Consider the following 27500-nt stretch of genomic DNA (forward strand, 5'->3'; position numbering starts at 1 on the left):
TGGAGAAGCCACGGAAATAAAACTCTACCATAGGGAAAACGCTATAGAAGAGTTTCTGAAATTACTTTTCCAACAGGAGGAAAGGATCAGAGAAGAATTGAGAAAAGTTGTTCCCATAAAAATGATTGGGAAGATTTCAACATGTCAACCAATTGCCACATCCGTGAAAAGCCTCAGGTGATTGAGTCCTTTTTGGATTCCATGTCTGTGTACGATCCCAACATGGAGTACTGCCAGCAGGCACACAAAAGGTGCCATTTCAAAGACAAATTTATGAGGTACAAATTTCAACGCAAACCACTCGACAAAGTGGATTAAAGACAATCAAGAGGATTGTACATACTGCTCCAAACGTTGCATTGCTCTAACTACAGACACACCGTGAGGGACCACCGCCACGTGACTGGGAAATATTGTGGAGCAGCCCACTCTGCATGCAATTTGCAACTCTGGATAAGACCGCAACAAGACCCTATTCCTATGGTTTTTAACAATCTCAAGGGTACGATGAACATCTCCTTCAGGAGATATCGAAAATAAAAGACAGGAAACTGGAGTGCATTCCTCAAAACATGGAAAAGTATATCAGCTTTTCTTTGGGAGGGGTCCAGTTCATCGACAGTTTTAACTTTTTGCAAGCATCATTGTATTCTCTTGTAAATAATCTTCCAATGAATGCTTTCGTGCACACCAAAGAATTAGCAGGAATGAAGAACAGCGAGACACGTTACAACAGATTGGGGCTATCTGTACCAGTACATGGATAGCTGGGAAAGGTTCGAGGAAACCCAACTGCCTTCACAGACCCAATTCTACAATTTGCTGAATGACAAGCACATCACGCAACGTACAATTCAAACGTGCAAAGAAAGTGTGGAAAACTTTCGGGCAGGAGACCCTGAGGGATTACCACGATCTCTATATGAAAACGGACGTCTGCTTGTTGGCGTACATTTTTAAAAACTCTGAACCCTATAGTTGAAACCGTACAGGCTGGATCCAGCACACTACCATACATCGCCGGGCCTGCCTTGGGACACAATGCTAAAAAAGATAGGAGTGCAGCTGGAGCTGTTGACAGATGTGGACATGTATCTGTTCATTGAGCAAGGGACCTGTGGTGGAATCTCGATGGTGAGCAAGCAGTATGCAAAAGCCAACAACCCGTGTGTGAAAGATTACGACCCAAGCAACCCAAACAACTACAATCAATAAATTGATGTGAATAACCATTACAGTTGCGCCATGTGTAAACCATTGCCGAAAGGGGAAGTTTGAATGAAAGACTGTAATGCCAACGGAGGGGCAATTATGTGCATGCAACACGCAAGGTGAAGATAGATTCTCGAGGCGGATCTGGAGTACCCAGCAAAGCTGCATAGAGCCCACAATGGATATCCACTTGCCCCAGAGAAAAAGAAAATCAAGAGAGAATCGATGTCTGATTACCAAAAAACGTGATGGATGAGTTGGGGCTGAAACACAACGAAACAGAGCTTGTCTTGACGCTGGAAGACAAAAAGAACTACCTCGTGCATTACAGAAATCTGCAGTTTTATCTCAATCAGGGGATGAAACTCAAGAAGGTTCACAGGGTGTTGCAGTTTGACCAAGAGTGCTGGATGGAGCCATACAACCGAATGAACACAGGATTTCAGAAACAGGCCAAAAACAAGTTTGAGAAGAACTTTTACAACCTCATGAACAATTCCGTGTTTGGAAAAACAATGGAGAATGTGCAGAAGCAAGTTCACATTGTCTGCGGAGATGAAAGCGAAAAGATTTGCAAACTCATAGTGAGTCTCCTTTTCGCTGGTTGCACACTATTTTTCAACGATCTCGTCAGTTTCAGAATGCACAAAGAGTGTGTGAAACTGGACAAGCCTTTTTATGCTGGGATGATGATGCTCGATATCAGCAAAATACTGATGTACGATTTTTAATGCAATGAGCTTAAGAGCCAGTACGGGACCAAGTGCGAGCTCATCTATACTGACACAGACAGCCTCTGGCTGGAGATACAAACCGACCATGTCTATAAGGACATGGAAGCAAAAAAGAATTTGTACAACACAAGCGATTACTCCAAAGATCACCTGCTGTACAGTAGCGCAAACAAAAAGGTTTTGGGGAAGATGAAAGACGAGATGAATGAAACACCAATAACTGAGTGTGTTTGCCTTCGACCCAAAATGTATTCCATTCTCACAGAGGAAAAAACATAAAAAAAGTAGAAAGGAACAAAAAATATGTGGTGAAAAAAGAGACACATTATGAACATTACAAAGAAGCACTGTTCACCAAAAAAATCTTTAGGAATGAAATGAACATGCCCTGCAGCGAGGGGCATGAGATCTGTGGGGAGGGGTGAACAAAATCGCGCTGAACCCATTTGATTCAAAGTGATACATTGCACAAAATGGCATTGACACCTTTGCATATGGATACAGATGAACAGACGAGGAGTTGCATGAGTATGTCATATAGTTGCTGAAGGAAGAACAGAATTGAGGCAAAACCAACAACAACTTAAGAACAAAGCCTCGTTTGGGCCCATTCTTCAGATAATACAATATAGGTTCAAGTGGTTTGGTGACAGATGTTGTTCACGTTGAGTGACCAAATAGGATCAGTTGCACGCTTGTGCCTGCCTTCCAGCTCACCCGTTTGGTAAGATAATGCACGTAAACAAGAGTGGGAAATTTTTAATTCATTCCAACAGGTCTGTTATAAGAAGTCACAGGCTTTGCAGCAACAGCTCTTTCTTTTATGGCCTCAGCAAGCTTTTTGCCAGTGAAGCAGTCAACTTTGCCGTTCAGAGCCAACGTCAACGACTGTTAACACATATTTGTAAGCTCTTTGGCCCCGCCTTCCGCCCAGACTGTCATGTGAAAAAAAAAAATTAAGTCGGCTTGGTGAACTTTGTTTGGCGTGGGCATGTCAAACTTAAGCCGAGAAATGTGCTTTGGTGCAGGAATATCTATTTACCAAAGGGCTTGCTGCATAAGCCATTTTTTTCGCATCATTTTCAGAGACTTTCCAGTGGCTACAAGCTTTTTGATGGCAGCGATGCCTTTCCAGTAGGGCTGTAGTAAATTTCGAAAGTTTTTCGTCCATCCTATATTAATTTACGGTTTGAACTTTTGATTGTTCATTGCAAACCGACAGTTTCATTGGACTGCTAACAGCCAATTTCACCAGCACTGTGGTGAGCGTTACGAAAATAGCGACAAGAGGAGTGTAGTTACGCAACAGATGTGCACGTTCATGAACAAGACTTACTGCTTTCACAATAAAAGAAACAGTGACTTGCAACTTGATCGAGACAATCACCACTGCAAGTGCAGTCATCCAGCAGACCTTAAGCACCGTGAAGATATTCAGAGTAAGAAAATTGGCCACTCCTGTATTCTTGGGTTGCACGTGACGTCACCAAAAATCAAACTAAGAAACTACCGATTCTTCTGAGTTTCTACTTTCACAAGGTATTACAATACCTAAACACCTTTACATAAACAAATTTTTGGTTCGAAACGGTTCTTCGTTTTGCGAGAGGGGACGGTTGAATTTCCAGGCTTTTGCGTGACGCGGCATTTAGCTGGCGGCCGGGAAAGCTCTTATGTGGGTTAAAAACATTACCGATTTTTGGAGATTTTGCAATCTAAACATTCCTTGTCTCAGAATAAATATTACTGTAATCTTTATGAGTTCCTCAAGCGAAGAATTCACGCACTAGTAGGAAAACTCGAAAACAGATGTTTCTGTTGGTATCCGGCGGCCATATTGGTGTTCCTGAAAAGGACACCAACATGGCGTTTCCATACAAAGCTTTATAAATTTAGGTAAACCGTTTTTCCCAATATCTCGCATTTGAAATATTTCACAGACCTGATTCTTGGCAAGGGTTTTTGTATATTTATCTTTTTTCATTTCCCAGAATTTTAGTCCTTCTGTATTGAATGGTTTGCATTTTTATTTTTCATTGCGTGACAGTGCAAGCCGAGAATTATGACGCAGTTTGTCATACTTTCTACTTATCTGATTTGGAATTTCCATCCAGTGACAACTGATGAAGTCGTTAATCAAGGAACTCTTTTTCATTGTCGGGGTCGCCTCTGAGATAAAACCAGATCACATCAAGAGATTTTTTATACTCCGCACTTGTGAAGTTGGCTCTTTCGATTTTTTTGTCATCTTGCATTGCCCCTACCACAATTTTGACTATTACGCCAAACACGGTCAGAGAAGTTAACACAATGGGGTTCAAAGTAATGCCTCCAGTAACTGCTGAAGTTATCACGGCTTTGCCAGTGACGTTGCAAATCAGAATTTTTTCTTTGGTATAGCTGTAATGGTTTTTGTGGTAATAGGTGTAGACATTTTTCAATACATCACATGTCCCTTTGGACAGGGTTGTGTGGATGTGGTTGAAGTCAAAAATATTTTCCTGGGGGTCAACCATTGACATTATAACGAAAAAACCGAGAAAATTTAAGATTGAACTTCAAACAGAACCAACAAATCAGCTCGGGTTGTCAGGACCCTGAGGATAGGGTTTTCATTTCTAAGCGATATTCCTATTGCAAGTAATGCAATGAGATGCTCAGGTCGTCAATTTTCATGACATTTACACTGTCCTCAGTGCTCTACTCATTGACATCTTTCATTGGGTATTGGAATACATTTTTCGCCCTATGGGAGGCTTTGATGGTGCCACTTTTACCTTGTGGACCTGGGGGAGCCTTTGGTCTGGGCGGCCCCTGTTCATCTGTGTCACCCCTTGGCTCTTGAGCGCCATGTAGGCCTTGTGCTCCTGTATCACCCTTGGGGCCTTGTGAACCTGAGCCATCCTTAGGCCCTTGAGCGCCTGTTTCGCCTTTTAGGGCAGGACCCCCTGTGATCTTGCCTCACCTTTGGGACCCTGTGCCCCTGTATAACCTTTTGGTCCTTGACGTCTCCCTGGGCATGAATCACCTTTGGTTCCTTGTAACCCCCTCGTGGGCCATGTGGTCCTTCTGGTCCTCAGGGCCCCTGGGTGCCCGGTGGGCCTTGTGGCCTTGCGGGACCTGGTGGAACTCGAAGTTTCATCAATCGTGCTGTTGATGTACCCCATTATACAATTTCTTCGAAACTTTTTTCCTTGTTTCTTGCGGCTTCTCATGGTAAAACAATGAGTACAGTTTGTCTGTTGCTCTTTCCAAAATTTGTTGATCGATCCCATCTCATCAGCAATTCGGTGGTTTTCTCTTAGAAGGAATTTAAAAATACAAAAAGTACCGCCATCCGTGTTCGCCATTTCTTTGTCGCATCTTTGACAGAGCTCATTGGGCATTGTTTATCTACAGCTTTATAGCTTCAATTTGGAAAAAGCTCCTCAATAATCTGCAATGGTGTAAAAATTTCATTTTCCTCTTCTTCATCAACTAAAGGCTTTTTCTCCGTTCGTGAGGCTTCAGAAGCACTTCATAAACCTTTACTTGCAGAGACACAAACTTGGCCCAAATAAAAATGCTTTCAATCTTCAGGGCCAGTTTGGCCCAGCAGTGCTTGTCATGAAAATCGAATGGATTAACGATCTTGTCCTTTGTTCAAAAAGGGGCTGTAATGTCACTGCTAAACTATGGCACCTTGGCATAAAGAACGGGTGACCTTTCTTTCAGGATTTTTCCATTTTCATCTTTTTTGTTGTAAAAGGGGTTCAGATCCACATTTTTGTGTCCCATGCTTTCCAAAACTTTTTCACAGTGTTCTACGATCTCTTTCGTTTTTGCATAAAATTGCCTTTCTTCCCTACCGAGCCCCTCTTTCCCCCACAGACATACTGGCAGTGTTAACCATCAGCTGTCCTTTTTCAAAGTCTGTTTTTTTTGGATAACCCAAACAAAAACAAACAGGGAGTCTTGATGATCAATGGCCCAGGTTCTTTACCGTAGTTGGTTGAAATTTTGATTTGTTGACAGGTTTTTACATGTTTGGGATTTTGTGGATGATCGGTACTGAAAAGAACATGTCATTGACATTGTAGTTTTCGAGGTTTGTGAGCCTTGCCATTGTAATATGCAAATAAACGCAATTGTCTAAATGGGTTGACCTTTCCTCCTCATGTTGCCCAATTTCATATAAACTGTAAATGAATTTGCCGGTTATGTGAGAAAATATAGCTTCTACACTCTAATAATAATTGATTTTGCTACTTATGACGAAACAGCCGAAAGTGATTTTTGGCAATCTTTTCTTAAACAGCACAATCTTCTTGTGTTGGATGCACGAGACTCACCAACAGTAGGAGAAGTGTAACCTTTACAGACATACAAATATCAAAGGGAAAGCCCCCACGGAAGATGCAATCCCTTTTTTATGACCTTGAGTAGAAATCAATATTTATAACCAAGGTACACATGCGCCTTAACACTTAAAATTTTTCTTCCCACAACGAAGGGAAATTTAAAGGTGTGTCATAAAACGTCCATTTAAAAAGGAGATAGAACTGTTGTGTTGGTAAAAAAGCTAATGCCTTCACAATAAACCAAGATCAAAGCACCCTGTTATCATAGGCCAAAAACCCCGCGGGGCTATGATAACTTGTCGATGTCCAATGTGGCAAATGCGTGAGTGCACTTGGGAATCCTTAACATGGTGGTGGGTTGTTGGGTAGAGCTATGCTCATCCCTGCAGGCGGTGGAAGTGCCGGTTCGACCTTAAATCAGAGGGATAAGGGTGGGGGAACTCTAAAATTGGTGTGTTCCTGGAGAATATCTGCGACACCCTACAAAAACAAAAATAATAACCGGAGTGTTCCTGGAGAATGTCTGGGGCAGCCCACAAAAATTATAATAAAATAGAAAACCTCTTAAGAGGGACTGGGTGGGGGTTGGGGATTGGGGTTTGGGGTTTGGGGGTCCCTCTTGAGAGGTCTGGCGGCCACCAGTTTGCTTTTATTACGGTTGCTTGTGAACCGGCTTGAACTGCAGCCATGTGAAAAATTTGTTGGTTGAGGCGTGTCTCGATAATTAAGATACATCTTATTTTATTATAACTATGGATTTCACATCCCTTGTTGAAACCATGCGCTCTGAGGCGAAACAAAAATAGTCATTACAAAAATACCTCCAAAATACCAAAATTGTAACTGAAAAATGCTTAATTTTAAGAACGTATGGAAGCCCGAATTCAGCAGTTCCAGAGAAAGTCATCAAAGAGGATTTATCGGTCTTCCTTTGATAAGATTAGCGGTGACGGCCATAAAAATGGAATAAACTAGAAAATAAAAACATCCATCCATCATTCTAAATAAACCCACCTCCATTTCAATCAAATCTACCTAGATTATCCTATTGATTACTACATATTTTGTTGCTATAACTTATGGGAAGGTAACATTGGTCGGGCATATACATTTTCAAGATCCCTTCGGAGGATGTATACAAGCTTATTCCACAATATGGTGGTTACACTCATGGTTCATTTTTAATATTAAGAAAAATTTCAGAAAATAATCTCAAAACAGAAATAGTGAGTTTTCTTTAAGACCAAACCCAAACTAAAAAAAGAGTTTAAAAATTATGGGTTGCACTTCTACAATACGAGGTTGAATACCTTCCCGAAAATTTCTAATGAATGCGCATTTGTTAAAACGTTTATCATTGTTTTTTGTACCAGATTTCTGAGGGGCTCCAATCTCTGTTAACAAGGGGCAACAACGTCCTTGTCGTTTCATCAACGGACTCTTCCCGAGTTGCTCTGCTCAGAATCACTTTGCTCCAACTCTTACAATATTGAAAACAATTGGCCAACCCCCCCTTCAACATCCTGCTTCAAATTTGTCAAGTCTATGATCCTTTGAAAAATCATTTCCTCGCCAAATAATTGGGTAAACAAGTCAGATTTAAAGCTGTCCCTAATCACAACCTTTTCAATCATTTCATAAAGAAAAACTCTTAGCTGGCTACATTTTGTATTTTTACGAATTGACTGGTCTAAAGTTTTTTAAGGTGGCTTGCAAAAAATGGCCATACATCCTGCCCATTGAAATTCTTTGCAAGCGCTTCCCCGGTTTGTTTGGAGTGATCATTATATGTACTGTTACATTTTCAAATCTCTAATTCTTTTTTTTCCTATCAGAAAACTACGGTTTTTATGACAGTTTCAACTGGTTTCAGCCAGTTTCCGTTTTGTTTACAATTGTGTTAACGATGGTATGTGTAGTCCTGATTCAAAAGTAGTATAGAGTGTGGGAGCCTTCTTTTACACCTTGTTCACAACTTGCAAGCCCCCCCCCCCCCCCAACACACACACCAAACAAGCAAGTGGGTGAGGTGTGAGGGTGGCTTACAAGCTGTGAACATGGTATAACAGAACCACCACCCTCTATACTACTATCAATGATTGTATTTCATGGAAATATCATATCTCATATATTTGCACGCCAATTTCCAGGGAATATCGGAATTATATCAAAATTAGGGCACTTTCTATCTGTTACAAACTTAACATCTCATATACAATTTTGGCATGGGGTAGCACCTATCACTTGCACCTAAAGAAGGTGCAAATTGAAAATCTTGTGGCTAGATTAATATTGTTTTTTCATGGTAAAGATACCAAGAGTGCTCCCCCGTTGCTGAATTTACTAGACATACTCACGGTAAACAAGGTTTACTCTCTACATGCTTTAAAATTTACCCATCTCTGGCATAAAGGTTTACTACCTGACATTTTTCGCGATACCTTTCTTTATGCCCGCTAGATATGCAACCAATCAAAACTTAAATAAACCTCACGTAAGAACAAATAATGGCAAGCAGATGATTTCATTTAGGACAACTGATCTTTGGAAAAGCATTTCACAAATCTTTAGAGAATTGAATGAGTACGCTTTTTTTTTAAAAAAAATCGAACATTATCTACCGTCCGAGCAGTTATTGTCGAGACCTCACCTTACCTATTTCTGCCTAAACTCCCTTCTTCTAAAACTTGTCCTTATTACTCTTTTTGAAATTTTTCGTATTTTACTGTAATTGAAATTAATTTTTCTTTTCTGTTCTATTAATTCATTTATTTCATTTTGCTTTGGCTTCCTCCTGAAAAGCGCGATTCAAAAACACAAACAACACGCGTAATCTTCAAAATTAATCAAGACGTTGAAATATACAGCCTGTATTACTGCTGTATCTTCCATCATTTGTATTTGTTAGAAGAAATGTAGCGCAAATTCGGTTACTTCCCTTCCTCTTCTTCTTGGTGTGTCCTCTGGCGTTTGTGGTTTATAGTCCACCCCAGGCGCGAAAGTTAAAGTGAAGTCAACGATTAGGGAGGGTACAAGGGGAACAAGGTAGAAAACTTCGGTCCAGCTTTTGTGCAGCTGTGTAATCTGAACTACAAGCGTAAAACAACCCAAAACCACCCTGAAAATTTTTGCAGTTACCAATAACAGAAGCTGAAAATTGTAGTCGCTAATTTTTAGAAAATACACTTGTGAATACACAAAGCGTGTGCAAGGTAGCCGGAATTTTTCTTGGGTATATCATTATTTTCACTATCACGTACCTTCTCTATTATTTTCTAAACAAGGTATTCACGAGTCACCCATAGTTTTTACTTTGATTTAGTTTATGACCTACAACTGCTACATTGTATTAATAACAACCCATCTACCACTGAATGTGGCTACTGCTTTACTTTTGCAGAATACTGTAAAAATATGCAGTATCCAATAGGCCCGTCTTATGGCAATCAATGCCACCCAAACGTGTATGCATACTACATGTCAGCTATTATCGGTTTGTTTTAAAACACTTTACTGCATTTGAAAGCATACCTATCAAGTGAAGCAGAGAACAGATGTCGGTGTTCTCCATCAAAAGAAATGGATGTAATGGTTTTCTGATGGTTTGAAAATCCTGTCAACAGTCTGCCACCTCCTAAAAGATCCCATACTTTTATCATGTTGCTTCCTGCAACAAAACAAATAGAGGCAATCTTAATTAATCAATAGCTCTATAGATGTTGAAGCAATCCATATGCAAAACCCAGAATACACGAAAAAAGGATGTAGAAGTAGGTAGAGAAGATCCAGATGTAATGCTTGTGAATTGAATTTCATAAAGTAGACGCTGTTTTCATACTCAGTCCGGAGTAGTCAATCGATAAAAGTCGGTATTGATTTATCAATCAATAAATCGATAAAAATCAATAAATTTGATTTGATTGATATTGATTGTATTGATCAATCGGTAGAAATTGATGATGCACTCGTTTCGTTCATCAATTCATCTCGATTTTCCCCGATTTCCTCGATTTATATCAGAAGATACATCTGTTCATCTGATCATCAAAAACTGAAAACTGAATTCATGCAAACAGTAAATTTATTGACAATTGAGTAGCAACTGAGAGTCAAAGGAACAAACATCCTTCAAAATAGTGTTGGTGTAGTTCCGGGTGTAGTTACATCCCGAATTAGTCAGACTAGTCAATAGATAAAAATCGAAATCGATAAAAATAATTAGCAATCAAGTGATTTTTATCGATTGATAACAGAAAATGGTGGAAATCTGTCAAGGAAAATCTTTTAGCCTGAATTTCGGACATCCCTTCGACTTGAAAGAATGTCTGAAATTAAGGCTTAGGTTGTATTTCTTGTGATACTTACCTGCGAGAACTGAACGTAAGTAGGCCAACCCGTTGTTGTTATGTACAAAATAAAGAGATTTAGAGAGAAACTTATGTGTGTAATAGTTTCCACATTTCTCTTTTTCATGTTTGCTGATTAGTTGTTACTCGTGGATGTTTCCTCAGCTGTACTATCTAACTCACGCCAAAAAACAACAATGGCGGACTTCCGTTATAAATTGTTCAGTCATGAAAAATCGATCATATTGATTTGACACAGCAATTATGTTTATTGATTTTTGCCGATTTTCATTATCAATCGCTAAAAATCACTTGATTGCTACCGATTTTTATCGATTGACTACCCCGGGTACTCAGTCATTCAAATTCGTACTATTCTTGAAAAATATTTTAAAGATAGCACAAATACTACTAGGTATATCTTCCAGTGAAGTGACAACGAGCAAAACGTTTTTGCTTTGTGCAGCAATCCAATGATGTTTTCTGAACTGCAACATTGAGAGTTTTGTAGTCCCCTTCTGTTGCTAGGATTATTTTCAGATTCCTGGAGGTTAGACTCAAGGCCATCTGCATTTGCAGATGGTGTCATTTCTGGGTCTTTTTTAATTTTAAGGAGGCAAATGCTCATTATTTGGGCGGGGCACCATATGGAGCAGTTACAATAGGTCTGTAAGCAAGATAGAGCATGCCAAGCCTTGCCTAGCCTAGCCTGCGATTGCGTAGCTTGCGGTTGTCACTCCTTGATGCCCAAAAGTCACAAACACATCTGAATTCGCAGGTTCAATGTAGGGTTGATGAGGGGTCGACGTTTTGGAGGCAAAATAGAAATAAACAGAAATAAATTAATTGTGGAAGAACAGGAGGGATGGGTAAAACATTGTCTTTCGTTTCTACAAGAGCTAGTTTGCCTTTGCCCTCATTAATATACATGATTTGCGCGCCAAGAATCATTGAACCGGAACTAGCACAACCACAGTGGCAGAAAATAGAACTTGCATAATTATGTTACAGCTCAGGCGAGTTTAACTTTATTCCTCAGCCACAATGTATTAACCAATGACAACGTTTCATATTTCCTAATTAACCAATCGAAAACGAAGACATTTATCGATCTTAAAGTAACTAGAAAACCTGTTAGATCGCTTAAACTAACAAAAAATAGAACACGACCTAATCGTAATGAGATTCCTACGCATTTTATTCATGAGATAAAGAAAAAAGGTTATGACCGCATTGGCGTTACTGTATTCCTGCGCCAAAAAGGAGTTAACTTAATCCCACCTATACTTCTTATTTCTGCAGTCCAATCGTTTAAGCCAGTTTTACAATATTGCTACAGGAATGAAACTACTGGCGAACATGCACTTTATGTCATTAATTTAATTGCCTTTTAACCATTTCGTTTTTACCTGCCCGGGTTTCGAAAAAAAATAGAGTTGTTCCATCTACCTCTGTGTTACCTTTAGGCTTATTGTTCTCACATTGTTATTTTTCGTTTGCTGCTTTGATTCTTCACATGATTCAACTATCCAGTTAAAGTGATATTTGCAATGACCCATCTCGACTTTTTCCTTCAGAACAAGCATTCCTCGTCTCATCATGTAATAATCGGATTGTTTTTGGTGGTGGGAATTGATGACCATTACTTACGTACTTGGGTGAAGCGACAAGTAAAGGATTCACGAAGCTCAGGAATGGTCTAAAGTTGCTCCTGAAGTGAGACCGGAATTACGTCGAGATACCTCCATATCACTACCAGTTCTTTAGGCTACAGTAAATATTACAATATACTGGAGGAATAAATAATTATTTGTATTGGCTTACCCAGGGTTTGAACCAACTCACCTGCATTCCGTCAGACCAGACACCAAGTTTGTACGATTAGCTGATTGCACCACCACGACCCAATGTGGTTTGTCATGTGAAAATTGGCTATAATATCATGCAATGGTGGGTTTTGCGGGAAATGGAAGAAACGGACAAAAATAATCGCTTGGTTCAATTGAAAATGATTGAAAAGGGTTTAAAAGGAACAAGTGGTGAAAATTACTTGGTTTACCGCCAGACATAGTTAATCAATTAAAATCGATATCAGAAATCAATCGATATCATCGACATTAAATCGATTTTATCCACCGATTAATATTGATTGATATCAGAAGTCAATAGAAATCTAGGTCTCTGAAAAAATAATTTATCAAACGATAAAAAATAATTTATCAAACTTCATACAATCAATAGTAATCGATTAAAAAATCATTATCGATTTCTATCGGAAAATCGACGATATTAATCGATTAATCAAAGTCACAACTTTTGTTCTTTATCGATTTCTTTTATCGGAAATCGATATTCATCGATGATTGGTTTCAATTACTATCGATTAATATCAATTATCGGTTTATCAATTAACTACATCTGGTTTGCCGCTATCTTGACTTCTGGTTTTCTTAATTTAAACGATAGCCACAACGGCAACCGGTGTTGGTTTGCTTGCTTCGTACTGAAAAAAGGAAAAGATCGATCATTTGTGGCCTTCTAAAAGTATCAAGGGTACGCTTTGAAGTTTGTTGTTGTGTTTGTTGTTTGCATCGTGTACATGCAGCGTGGAACGAATTTACTGTCGTGTCGTTCCGAAGGCCCAAATGAAGTGGGCAACCATCCTGTCACGACACAACTTTAACCGCTAACCTCCACATAGCCAAGGTTGTTCACCATTTACAAAAATCGTCTGGAAATCCGGCTTAATAGTAAATGGTACACGACTTTTTTGAGTCTTCCCAACGGAAAATTTCCGCCAGCAGCAGAACATCTGAAAAGGTAGTCCTGTTTTTCCAGATGACATTTTCCAAACGGAAATTCGTGTTCCATTTCTTTACAGCCATTTTTCATACCAGTTTCAACACAGGCGGCCCAGACGTAGTATGTGTCATATGAATATGTTAATATTCACATGGGCAAAATAGGATGAGTCGTCGAAACTCCCATGAACTAAAATAGTCCTTAAGTCAAAATATAACAAAACAAAACTAAGATACCTTTAACTCAACGTATCCTTGTCTTTCCTGGCCAGTTAAAGCGGCATTTTCTTGATTTTACAATTGTAGGTACTATCCACTAAAGAAGAATTAAAGGCTGGCTACAAAACAAACAGACCATCTCCACGTGCCTTCACTTGAAGCGCTATAAATTCGGGAATAATCGACGAATTCGCTCCAAATTGCCATCAGCTAATCTGCGGGTAACGTGTGCTCCTGCTTCTTGCTCGCTGGCTCCACAAAACCCATCGCAACTACACAATAACCGCTTGCTCATCAATAAACACTGTTGACCTTCACGCTTCGATATGACCGCAAACTACCAGGTTTAATACACGACGTGAATATTGAAGCTTAGCGACCGCGTCCGCGCAACAATGCAGCACTTGCTATGGAAGGGATGGTACTGTTGCTTCTAGGTCAATCAATTGGCAAAATAATATTGAAGCCCTCGTAAGTTTCAAAAGATCCAATTTGCCGTAGGATCACCGAAACAGATACGAATTTTATACCGGAGCTAAAAAATAATGAGCGGCAGTGGAAAAAGTGATCAAAAACATGTACCACATTTTCTCCATAAAAAGTGAAAACTAGGACGTTTTCTGGACGTTTCACGTTGCAATCATGCAAATCAACGGCAAGGAAATGTACAAGAAAGTGTGCTGCAGTTAGACCTATTGTTGTTTTTCACAGTTCTCGGCAAGGGCATCCAACGACTGCTTTCTGTAAAATGTCTGTTCGGAGAAGCAAATTTTGCCTAGAATTTTCTTTCACTTGGCTTAAAATTTCTAGATGACCACTCCATTCATGTATAAATTTCGAAGCTCATCTAATGTTCCTAATAAATTCCCTTCGATTTTCTGAAGTTTAATTTTTCACATTTCACTCCCCGGGTTAGGCTATTTCTCGTAGCGAGTAAAAAGGAATCCTAAAATTTTTGGATTCAAAAATGTGATGAAAGAAGGAATCTGAAAAAGAAAAGACTCAAGTTCCTCTAGATAGCGCCTCTTAGAATGCATTTCTATAGAGCTAAAAGTACTTTATGAATAGCTAAAAAGTGTTTTCAATGTATTTGAGGAAACCGTTGTTGGGTGCCCTTGTCTCGTTGCCTTCTCTCCTTAGCATTACACGATTTTATGTTTAGTATCAGCAAACTATAAATATTATGAAGAGCTTCGCTTTTAGCCCTCCTGACTGAATTTATGTAGTAGCGCCGCTTCTAATGTATTTGAAAGTACTCTGGACAGCCTTAAATGTGTTTTCAATGCATTTAGGAAGAAATCGTCATTGGGTGCCCCCAAGTTTTGAAAATAATAATAATAATAATAATAATAATAATAATAATATTAATAATAATAATTATAAAGATATCGCGCACATAAATTTTACTTTACCGGCTTATCTTCAGCTGTATCTTCTATTCAGCTGCATAGCCGAGACCAGATTTTGCCTTTTTTCTGGGCGGAAAATCCTCGTCCTCCCTCACCAGTTTGGACAACATATTGTGGAGTAAGACGTAGTTCTGGAAAGCACTGTTTATTTAATTAATCTTAGCAAGTAGGTCTAGTAGAGTCAAGAACCTATGCAAGCGGCTGGACGAACAATTTGACAGCAGCTGTGACAGCGAACGTTAGAAGAATTCGAATTTGAAAACCAAGGACACCCTGTTGAAAACTTACGGACGGTCGCGCGATCGCCTTTTGTTTTCTGGCCAAAACTAACGCAGGGGACCCTCGCTCAGTGTCGATTGACCTAGAAGCAACAGTACCATCCCTTCCATAGCAAGTGCTGCATTGTCGCGCGGACGCGGTCGCTAAGCTTCAATATTCACGTCGCGTATTAACAATAACAATAACAATAACATTTATTATTTGCATTGCGCCTTTTCTATAAAATATTCAAAAGCGCATCACAACAGTAATTAATAACTAAAAATTTTACAAACTTTTCTATAAAAATCATTAAAAAAAATATTTACATAAAATGAGTAAAAGATAATTACAAAAAAAGATGGAGATAAACTAAGATAACTGAAATGATTCCTTAAATAAAAATGTCTTAATTAAAGTCTTAAAAGATTCTAAGTTCGTTGCTTCGCGCGCGGACCTTGGCAGCTTATTCCACAGGAAAGGAGCAGCTACCTGGAAAGCTCTGTCTCCCAATGTTTTCTTTGTTTTCACACTTTGTCTTTGCAACAAACGACCATTGTCGTTGCGCCTCAAATGGTAGGACGAAGGCTGTTGAATACTAATTAAATCTGAAAGGTACTTAGGTGATAGGCCATGTAAAATGTTAAAAGTTATCAAGAGTATCTTATAATGTATCCTGGAGCGCACTGGTAACCAATGTAACTCTGCGTGTAGAGGTGTTATATGACAGAACTTGTGCGCACGATATATAAGTCTTGCGCTCGCATTCATAACACGTTGCAATTTCATAGTCTGATATTCCGGGATTCCATACAGAAGGCTATTACAATAATCTAATCTACTACTAATAAAAGCATGAACTAATTTCTCAGTTGATTCTCTGGATAAATATTTCCTAATATGACGTATATTGTATAAATAATAGAAAGCACTGCTACAAGTCTTTGTAATGTAAGTTCCCATATCTAGATGCGTATCGAACCATGTGCCTAAATTGCGCGCAGAGGCTACAGGAGAGACTTCAGTCTGCCCAATCTTGATGCTTTGGATTGAAACTTTTGAGAGCTGCTGACGAGTACCTATAATCAGGAACTCAGTCTTGTCATCATTGAGCATCAGCTGATCCTCCCTCATCCATGCTCGGACATCGCAGATGCACTTCTGCATGGCTGATACAGCTTCGACTTCACTGGAAGAGTCAGAGGGCTTAAATGACAAATACAACTGTGTATCGTCAGCATAAGTATGGACGGAGGGCAGATGGTGTTTTAGAATCTGGAACAGCTTACTCACGTAGATGGTAAATAAAAGCGGGCCCAGGCACGACCCTTGAGGAACTCCACACTTCAAATCAAACGGCTTTGAGAGAGTTCCGTTGATAGACACTTGCTGCGATCTGCCCTTAAGGTAACTCTCAAACCATGAAAGTACTTTCCCCCGCAATCCAACTGTTGCCCTCAATCGTTCCAGAAGGATCTCATGTTCAACGGTGTCGAATGCAGAGCTTAAGTCAAGAAGCACCAGCAGCGTAACTTGACCTTTATCCATCGCCATTAGGAGATCGTTCTTCACCTTGAGTAGTGCGGTCTCAGTGCTATGATGTTGGCGGTAAGCACTTTGCAATTCCGGAAACAAGCCATTGACTAGCATGTGCTCTTGTAATTGTACTGCAACCACTTTCTCTGTGAGTTTTGAAGTGAACTGTAAATTACTCACAGGCCGAAAGTTCTTGTTTATCAATTGAAGACTAGATTTTTTGAGCAGAGGATGTACTACTGCCCTTTTCCAGTCATCTGCAAAGTAGCCATTCTCTAGTGATACGTTCACCATCCTACTAATCACTGGAAGTAACTCCTCTATGCAAACTAACAAGACGGATGATGGAAGAGGGTCCAAAGTACATGTCTTCATAGAAGCCACAGCCATCTTCCTTACAGCCTCTTCGGAGAGAGGCTGAAACTCTGATAGTTTGACAAGGCCATCCCTACTCGATGAACCGTGAGGCGCCCGTTCAGTAACCGCAGGAGAGACCGTGTCACCAGCTAGCTTTGATCTAATAGCCACTATTTTATGGATGACGTATTCACCCATCTCACTTGCAAGAACAGAGGCGTCAGTGTGAGGTGGGAGAGACTTGTCCGCTTGCAGATTTAGTAGGCTCTTTCTAGCCCGGAACAGCTTTTATTGGTCCGAACTGTTCTCGTCAATGAATTCCTTGTAATAAGTACATCTAGCTTCATTCATCAAATGTATGACATAATTTCGCTTAGCTTTAAATACTACAAGATCTGCTTGGAGACCACTTGCCCTCCATCTTCTATCGGCCTTCCTCCTGTCCCTACGAGCCTGAATTATGTCTTCATTGAACCACGGGGGCCTGGGTCGAGTGCAGACATGACGAGAACAAACGGGCGCGTGATCATCTAATAGTGATCTTAAAGTCGTGTTATAACAGTCGAGCAGCATGTTCAAATCATTAGGCGGGTCTTGACATAGCTGAGAATTGCGGATATCTTCTTTCAGTTTAGTCATATCAATTGATTTGAGTTTCCTGTATTCAGCATGTTTAATTCTTAGCGGAGGCTTGGCCACACTTAGCTTACATATCACGGCAGCATGGTCAGAGAAATATCTCTCAGGAAGGGGCTCACCGTCCACAATATCGTCAGCCTGCCGTGTGATAATTAAGTCTAAGGTGTGGCCATGTATGTGCGTGGGTCGTTTGACATGCTATACCAGACCCATAGAGTTCAACAGGTCCTTGAGCCGGATGGTGTCAGCGTCTGATGGAACGTCCATATGAATGTTAAAATCACCACATATTAACAGTAACTCATTACACATGACTAACGACTCAAGATAGACTGAGAATTCATGAAAGAAAACACTCGTAGTCACGGGATGCTCCGCAGAGTATGTTGGCCTATACACGATGACAACATGCAGACGAACAGATCCGAACACCACAAGCCATTCCGACACTTCAAACGAAGATCGCTCGGCTGAAAACACTTTGTTTACATCCAGACCGTCCCGATATAACAGCGCAGTCCTGCCACCCCTACGATCAACACGAGGACAGTGATAGAGCTTCGAATAACCGGGAAAGAGTGAGCTCACTTACAATCGCAGAGTCAAGATCATGGAGCCAGGACTCGCATATCGTAAACAACTCAGCCTTCAAATCACATACCAAGTCCACAAAAGCCGTTGATTTATTTCTTAATGATCTTGCATTCAAACTGCACAACTGGAAAGCCCTGTTGTCCTGTTGTTCAAGAATTGGCGTGTTAAAATGCTTTGTTGTTGGCGCTCTCTTAACTGTATTAAGATTCGAGTGGTTCCTTGTTCTGGTGGACAATGGGACGCGACGACGTGTAACGGAACAATGAGCGTGAATGGTTGATTGATCACCCATGGGACCGGAATTTTGTTTAAATACCAGGTCGCCTTGGAGTAGGCATTGGAATGTCGCGGTCGAATTGGAGTAATATGCACACCGGGATTTGCTTCGCTTGATCTTGATACGAGATGCACAACATTCCTGGTTATCACGGATGACAAAGCAGCTCTCCGACAACACCAGATAACAATGGCTCATTAGCCACATTGTCCTTCAAACTAGCTCTACTAGTTCGATATTGCGGTAGATGGAACAAAAATGCAGGGCTTCCGGCGGTAGGAAAGGTTGTATCCACTTCAGACCAGCATATGGGAGAAGACCAGTCCCTTACACATGATCTCCTACAATCCCAGCATCCAGGTTGGCAAGTGTAGTGTAGAACAAGAGCAAAAACGACAGAGGCTCGAACAGCGTGGCCGGCTCGAATAAGTATACTTGTTATTAAACCTGGTAGTTTGCGGTCATATCGAAGCGTAAGGGTCAACAGTGTTTGTTGATGAGCGAGCGATTATTGTGCAGTTGCGATGGGTTTTGTGGAACCAGCGAGCAAGAAGCAGGAGCACACGTTACCCGCAGATTAGCTGATGGCAATTTGGAGCGGATTCGTCGATTATTCTCAAATTTATAGCGCTTCGCGTGAAGGCGCGTGGAGATGGTCTGTTTGTTTTGTAGCCGGCCTTTAATTCTTCTTTAGTGGATAGTACCTACAATTGCAAAACTCAACAAAATGCCCCTTTAACCGGCCAGGAAAGACAAGGATGCGTTCAGTTAAAGGTATCTTAGCTTTGTTATGTTATATTTTGACTTTTGGACTATTTTAGTTCATGGGAGTTTCGACGACTCATCCTATTTTGTCCATGTGAATATTAATATATTCATTTGACACATACTACGTCTGGGCCGCCTGTGGTTTCAGGTCTTCGCAGCCAATTTCTGGAAAATGGAACTGATTTGTACAAATGGTAAATGCGATTCTGGGACGAAATTTACCAGTCCTGAACTTTGTGAACCATTTACCCAAATCGCGAACCCACCCGTTTGCCCATGAAAATGGTAAACAACCCAAAACTTAAGTTATTGCAGTCTAGTTTTCCCATGTAGTTCGACATGACATGTTTGGATATCTTGGTGAGGATGGACAATTCTTTGAGTTTTCTATCTTTTTTTCCCATTTCACCGGGCACAGCTTTCATCAAATTTGAAAATGTATAGTTTTTGAAGAAGCTTGATTTCGGTTGTTTCTGAAACGTTTTGATTGGAAAAATAATTGGTAGAATATCAAAGTGTTTGTATCAAGGTGGAGCAGCAAACAGCCCTTGAGAACATCTACCGTTTGCATTACAGCTTTTTCAGAAGAAAAGAACTGAACATTTTACGTCTCTTTTTCATTGATGTTATTATTTATTTTCATGTTGTTGTTTTATAATGAATTTAAAACTACAAAATGCTGCACACAGACTTTGTTTTTGTTGAGTTTACCTACTTTAACATGATAGATCAAAAACGAGTGCAAGGTTTTCCTCAGGGGTTCCAAACACCAAGAAACGAATTAAAGCACGACGCCGAAGGCGGAGTGCTTTTATTGTTTCGATGTGTTTGGAACCCCTGATGAAAACCGAAGCACAAGTTTTTGAGCTGGCTTCTCAAACTAGTGTGAGAATTTAGTGGAATTATTTCCGAAGAATAGGTAATTAGAAGACGTACTCAAGAGGCTATTGTTTGTTTCTTATTCATGGCAAATAAAATGAATATTTAATATGCGGCCATGCTGGGGGGTTTTTTAGTAGATTAACATTACCGCGCGTGCTGGAGGTCGAGTCCGGATCAGAACGATTTCGCGTTCCTAAAACTTCTTTTCAAGAAAATGTTCTGGTGAATGACGCCATTCCAGCTTCAACTAAGTATAAAAACAAGTCCGCTGTGAGCATTTTTGTGGAATGCCAGAGGTTAAGAGAGGTTCAAGTCCCGGTATTAGATTGTGGTGGTCTCTTCAAGGACTATGATTTACACAAGGTTACCGCTCTGAGCGCAGATATTGCTGGAATGGATGCTCTGTCGCTGAACTGTTGGTTGTCAAAATTCATGATGGAGGTATCTAAAAAGTCCGGTGGAAGATACCCTCCCAAGACTGTTTATGGTATAATTTGTGCGCTCAAGCGTTATTTGCAGGAGAAAAATGGATCCGAAGCTTTAAATCCTCTGGACGCTAGTGACAAACGGTAATTGACAACTTTTAGACTGCATTGTTCAGAATTTTAAAATGCACTGTTTTGGGAATTGAATTTGGTGTGTTGTTTTTCGAAGGTTTGTCCTGTTCCGACGTTGCTTAGATGCCGAGATGAAGGATGGCGTTCGAGAAGGGCTTCACATTAAGTGCAATAAGGAGGAGAAGGAGTTTGTAAGCGAGCAAGAAGAAGCAACATTCTGGGAGAAGAAATTGCTGGGAACTACATCAGCTAAGTTGTTATTGAACACGATCTATTTCTACAACGGAAAAGTTGAAAGAATAGTATGTTGCCCTATTGTTGTTGTAAGTAATGACTGAAGCGGCAAATATACTGTATTTAGTATTAAGGCTGATTAAAATTCAAGTTTCTTGATCAGTGTCTTGATCAGTTTTTGAACTAATCGAATGTGTCTTGATCGGTATGTTCATTGGGTATCAAAATACATGCACCTGACTCAATTGATGCAAGCTGATTGGGTCATCAGCACATGAATAATTAATGAGTTTGAGAGCCCAACATCAAACATTGTAACAACATTATACAAAATTAACACGAAGCATTTTCAACATTTTAAAACAACACAGGGATACTTTTCAGTTTAGAAGAAGGTTGGAATTGACGCGTTTGGCTACAGTACAGACGGCCCAAGCTCAGTTTAGTAGACAAAAACTTGACGAGGGGTTGATAACTGCTACTGGATACCCTGGAGAGGTTCATTTTTGTTACCTGGCAAACTATAGGAAAATTGGCACAACCATTGCTCAAACGACAGTTTGAGTAATTTTGTCTGCTTTTGCTCAGGTGTTGAGAGCCAAAAGAGATTCCAACACTTGATAAATGCTTTTGGGGGATGGGTATGCTTGGAATCGACTGAGCCATTATGATGATGAGGCGACTATCTCTTACAAAAGCGAACAAGCTGTCCATTTAAGAGATTTTGAGAGAAGTAACGCCCAAGTGGCACACGAAAGGAGACATAGGAACAAGGTGTGGGAAAGAAAGTGAGAGCTCACTCACATATTCGCTTGACACTCCAAATAGAGATGTTGCTACCAGTCCATAACATTTCTTGGTAATCGTGCACGTTTGCTGTAGACCTTTCCTGAATTCCGGTAAAAAAAGGCATCAAGTCAAGGCTTGGGTGGACAAAATACAGTGCTTTGTATGAAATTGTGCACCCCGCGCCTCAACCTCATTTTGTCCGTCTTTTTTGTACTGTAGCGTCCGAAATCCGCATAATTATTATCATTTTCACTTCTGTACGCATGACTGTGTCGTGCAGTTACAATGCGACAGTGTCAAAATCGCCTCTATTTCAAATGAATCTAATCGAAGTTTAAAGAGAAAGAAAAAATTTGTGGTCGTTTGTTTACGTTCTCAAGAAGAACGTCCCGTCTGGATATTTTATGTCTAAGTTCCCGGGCTTGGTCGTGCAGCAACGGCAAAGAAATTCAACCAAAAAGTGTGCATCATCATGCACGTGCAGAGTAATCAGTTTTTTTGCTTGTTAAAACCCATTACTTGAATTTTTGACTTTGCTAAAGCTCTCTAATGCAACCAATCGGACAGACATAAGCTTCATTGTGATGTCCCTCTATATCATTACTTAATAAATGAAGTCCAGTGCTACTGGGAAAGTCTCGAGCAATATAGGTCAGTATGTTTAACTTGAACGCTGCATGTGGTTTTTATTGTTTACTCCAATCATTGAAAGTGAGTGCATCTCATTAAGAGTGGCGTACGGTCGTACTTTCTTTACTCCGCGATAATTGCTTTAATTTCAGAGTGAATCTTGTTTTTCCACTCAATTCTTGTTATCACTGTTTGCCATTTACAACTCCAACTAAATTAACTATGCCTGAAACTCATACCACGAAGGCTGCTAGCACTCAAGGAGCTGATTCCATGGGACCTAAACTTGTCACAATGGCGACACTGAGGGAGTTGTTGAAAGTGCAAGAAAGAATGTTAAGAATTTATTCGACTCACTGTTGGCCAACGTAAACGCACGGCTAGATTCCGTCATCGGCCAAGTCGCAGAAATCAAAGGTAGACTAGATATTTACGAGAAAGACACTAGCGACTTGAAGGTGAGCCTTGAGTTCTCCCAGAAAGATATCAAGGACTTGAAACCATGCTCATCCTGGCTGCATGAGCTCGAAGAAGAGATTGAAAAGATGTGCGGCTCCCTCGATTACCACACTGATAAGATCGAATATCTGGAGAACCAAAGTAGAAGGGGTAATATTCAAATGGACGGCATTCGAGAGGAAGAAGCGGAAACTGGGACAACACCGAAACCAGAAGAAAAGGAGATACTCAAAGGGAAGCTTAACCTCAATGAAGAACCGGATATCGAGCGGGCTCATCGAGTCGGCAGAAGAGCAAATGCTACAACTGGCTCCGTAAGACGTCGAAGGACCATCATTTGTCGCCTCCACGATTGGAAACAAAAAGAAAAGATCATCAGAAATGCAAGGAGAATCAAGCCCCCTAGAATTTTTGTTAATGAAGACCTGGCACAAGAAACCCTTGACAAGAGAGAAGTGCAACGTCCCAAGTTCGAAGAAGCGAGAAAAAACGGGAAAATAGCCTATTTCGTTTTAGACAGGCTGGTTATTAAAGACAGAATTGAGCGTCCCAGTTAAGTAGCTGTGTAGTTTTGTGCTTTAGCTTTCTATAATATTTATAGTGCGTATTTATATACTTATTGTTTATAAGCCATGGCTTCGATTCCCGATCACACTTTACCTTTTAATGCTTTAGACGATAACAGTGTTAACCTTGCAATTTACGAACTTCAACATGGCCCGGTCCATTATGATCCTGAAAGACTTTCCAGCCTAAATCATGATCCTTTATTTTCAAGTCACAACTTTCCCTAACTCGTTCTGAGGATATAGATGCTGATGTTAATTTCGGTACAGATGACGTCCTCTATGATTACTACATTGAAGACAAATTTAACGAAATGTTGAGAAATGATAATTTATGCGATGAAGATTTTTCGCTCCTACACCTAAATATTTGTAGTCTTCAACATAATCTAAACAGCCTTTCTTTTCTTTTGACATGCTTGAATATTAAGTTCTCTTTAATTACATTTCTGAGACTTTGCTAAACGATTATTCCCATTCAGTAGACATAGATGGTTTCAATTTTATCCACAAACATCGCCCAAATAGAACTGGTGGTGGTGTTGCATTATATATTTCAGACAATCTCGATTTTAAAACCCGGGCTGACTTGAGTTTTGACGATATTGATGTTGTGGAATCTCTGTTATTGAAATATCAAGACCCCATGGGAAAAATATTATCCGTGGTGTTATTTACAGGCCACCTAATCAGAGAGTTGGTGACTTTGTGTCAAAACACAATGATCTGTTAGCGAAAATCTCTAGAGAGAACAAAATATGTTTTATTATGGGTGATTTCAATTTGAATTTAATGAACTTTCAACATCACCAAAACACTGGCGAATTCCTTGATGGCTTGCACTTGAATATGTTTTTTCCCATGATAACACGTCCCACCCAAATAACTTCTCACACCGCAACATTGCCAGATAACATTTTCGCAAACAAATTTTTTGATCATTCGAGAAATGGTTTATTGATTATTGATATCTCTGACCACTTACCTGTTTTTTCGATTCATTCTAAAAATGACTCTTCCAACAGTCACGCTCATGACCCAGTGGACAATCGAGGCAATAATAAAGAAAACTTAGCGAGTTTTCTCGAAAAGCTAAAAGAAATTAACTGATCCTCCCTTGGTGGTTATCATGATCCCAAAAACGCGTACAATAGCTTTATAAAGAAGCATTGTGTGCTTCCCTGTAAAAAAGCGGTGGTTATCCAATGTGCTTATCAAGTGTATTAAGAAGAAAAATGGGCTTTATAATAAATATCTGCGAAATCCAACAATGGATTGTCAATCAATTTACTGGGGACTGACTGGGGAGACCGTCGCGGCATGTAGACGTGTGTTAGCTTGCTCCGCTTGCCGTTAAGAAATTTACCAAATTTCTGAAGTGCCTATGGCTTCTTCGTCAATTTATTTAACCCCAAAGAGAAAATCAAGAAGTATTTTTTCATCCAGCAGCTCTACTGAAGTTTCTCCCAATGAAAAAAGGTTGAAATCGACAATCTTGCCACCAGCAAGTGATAAGCTAACAGTGATGATGAAGTTATGGCAGCTTTAAGCCTAAGTGAAAGCCTCACGAAGAAGCTTGACCTTATTCTAACGAGACAAATGATGACTAACGAGAGACTAACGAAGCTGGATGAAAAATGGACGAGCTTAACCAGACAGTGAAGGGTCTTCAAACTAAAGTATCCTATATAGAGACTGACGTCGTGGCCGTTAAAGGAAAGCAGAGGTCTCTTGAAGAAGATTGTTTCCATATGAAAGAAAACACAAAATTCATTGAAGAAAAAATCGCTGAGCTTCGGGAAAGTGCGAACAAGAGAAAAGCAGATATCAATGAATGCCGTAAGCAAATCCTATCTCTGGAAGCCTACAGTCGCCGGGAAAACCTGAAGTGTAAAGGGATACAGGAATCGTTTGAAACCTCAGCCCAACAGAGTGCTCCCGCTGAAGACACGAGAAAAGTTCTTGTTAATTTTATTGAAGACGTTCTTGGTATAGAGGACGCGAGAGGCATTGAATTCCAATGTGTACATAGAATGGGAAAACCTAGGAGTGGTAGTGGAAATGGTAGCCGTACAACCACAGCCCGCTTCTTGAGGTATTCGGACAGGGAACGTGTGTTCAAGTGTGGTCGTGAGCTTAAAGACACAAACTTCAAGATGTATGAAAATATTCCAAAGGAGTTACACGAACTAAGGAAAATGCAAATGGCCAAATTGAAAAAAGCCAGGAAAGACGGTAAACATGCGTATTTTAGTAAATCCGAGCCTGACAAGCTTTTCATCGTCTTATGTCCGGTTTTAAAAGGCATTTCTTGTTAATATCCATATGCTTTATTCACAACGGTGAGGGAGTTAGAAAATGAGATTGAAAGTTTACGAAAGGTAGTTTTTTTCTTCTGGCAAGGCTCGATAGTTTTTCACTTTTGGAGCATAGGTAAGGGTTTTTGTTTTTTTTTCTCTCCTAGCTGTTTTTTTTTCCCTGCAGTGTTAAGCTTTTCTGGGTGTTTAGTATTCGTGATTTCTATGTTTTTTTTTATGGATCTTTCTGCATTTTGTACAGTATTTAAGAAGTTAATCAACTTATATGATATGCGGTTCTTTTGATATAGATACTGTTATTTGCAGGTCCTTTGTTTTTTCTTTTAGGTATTTAGCCCAAAGGTTCACACTTCGTTTTATAATGTACAAGTTTCATTATTCTTTTTTTGCTTTATTCCTTGTTTTGATTAGCTTCTTCAACCCTACCTTTCTTTCGCCGATTGTATCAAGATGGTATTGGACACTTGTAAATTGATCTCACTGAATGTAAGGGGCATAAATAACTTTCGTAAAGGGTGAACGATCTTTACGTGGTGTCGAAAACAAAAGGCCGACCTAATCTTTCTGCAGGAAACTCATTCAAAGAAAGACTCTGAAAGACAATGGAAAAATGAATAGGGGGGGGGGGGGGGGGGGGGGTGATATGATCATGTCACACGGTAGTTCAAATTCGTACGGAGTTGCCATATATTTCAAAAAGGGTTTGACTGCACTGTTTTGTCAAAATTCGAAGACCCACTGGGGCGTTATTTGATCCTGAAGGTGGACATCAAGGACAAACTGTATGTGCTGATTAACATCTATGCACCAAATAAGGATAAAGACATTATAACCTTTCTGAACAATCAGAGAACGATACTCCAAAATGACAATCCGGAAGACGAAGAAAATATAATTATAGGGATTATTTGGATTAAGTATAGTCTTAGAGCACAGGCAGTGCAGTTTTCAAAACGTAAAGCAAAAGGAAAAAAAGATGAGGAGAACATATTAAAAGATGAATTTAACAAAGCAAAGCAAACGTTCGAATGTCATCCTACCAATAAAAATGCAAGCGACTTTAATACAGCATAAGAAAGAATGGAACATTTTTATGAAGAATAACTTACGGTACGGACGCGATGGTGTGAACACAGTGAAAAGAGTACAAAATATTTTCTCAATCTGGAGAACAGGATCCATGTCAAAAAACATGTGCAAAAATTGAAGATTAATGGTTCGATCACTACTGATCCGTTCAAAATTCTTTCTGAGGAAAAACGTTTCTATCAAGAATTATATACGAGTAAGAACTTGGGTAACGAGCAAGCAACAGAATTTTTTTTGAATAGTTTAAATATCCCACGCTTCACAGATGAACAAAAGCTTTCGTGTGAAGGTAGCATTACGGAGGAGGAGTGTGTTAAAGCTTTACAAAGTTTTCAGGGTAACAAAGTTCCTTGTAATGACGGACTTCCAATCGAATTTTACAGTAAATTTTGGGCAATTATTAGTAAACCTTTCATCAACTGTGTCAAAGAGATTTTCACTAGTGGTGAAATGTCACGCTCCCAGAAACAGGCAGTGATCACTCTC

At 39.9% G+C, this 27500-nt stretch overlaps 1 protein-coding gene and 1 pseudogene across 1 annotated transcript in view; both read right to left on the bottom strand.

The window, feature by feature from the left end:
- Positions 1-27500, bottom strand: part of LOC140939220 (U3 small nucleolar RNA-associated protein 15 homolog) — a 133554-nt gene that overhangs the window by 47395 nt on the left and 58659 nt on the right. Inside the window, exon 8 of the mRNA XM_073388796.1 lies at positions 9818-9953. Coding sequence (XP_073244897.1) covers positions 9818-9953 — 136 coding nt within the window. The remainder of the gene's footprint in view (positions 1-9817; positions 9954-27500) is intronic.
- On the bottom strand, positions 17438-18204 carry LOC140936693 (uncharacterized; annotated as a pseudogene).

Source organism: Porites lutea, chromosome 5, assembly GCF_958299795.1.
Source record: "Porites lutea chromosome 5, jaPorLute2.1, whole genome shotgun sequence".
Classification (NCBI taxonomy): Eukaryota; Metazoa; Cnidaria; class Anthozoa; order Scleractinia; family Poritidae; genus Porites; species Porites lutea.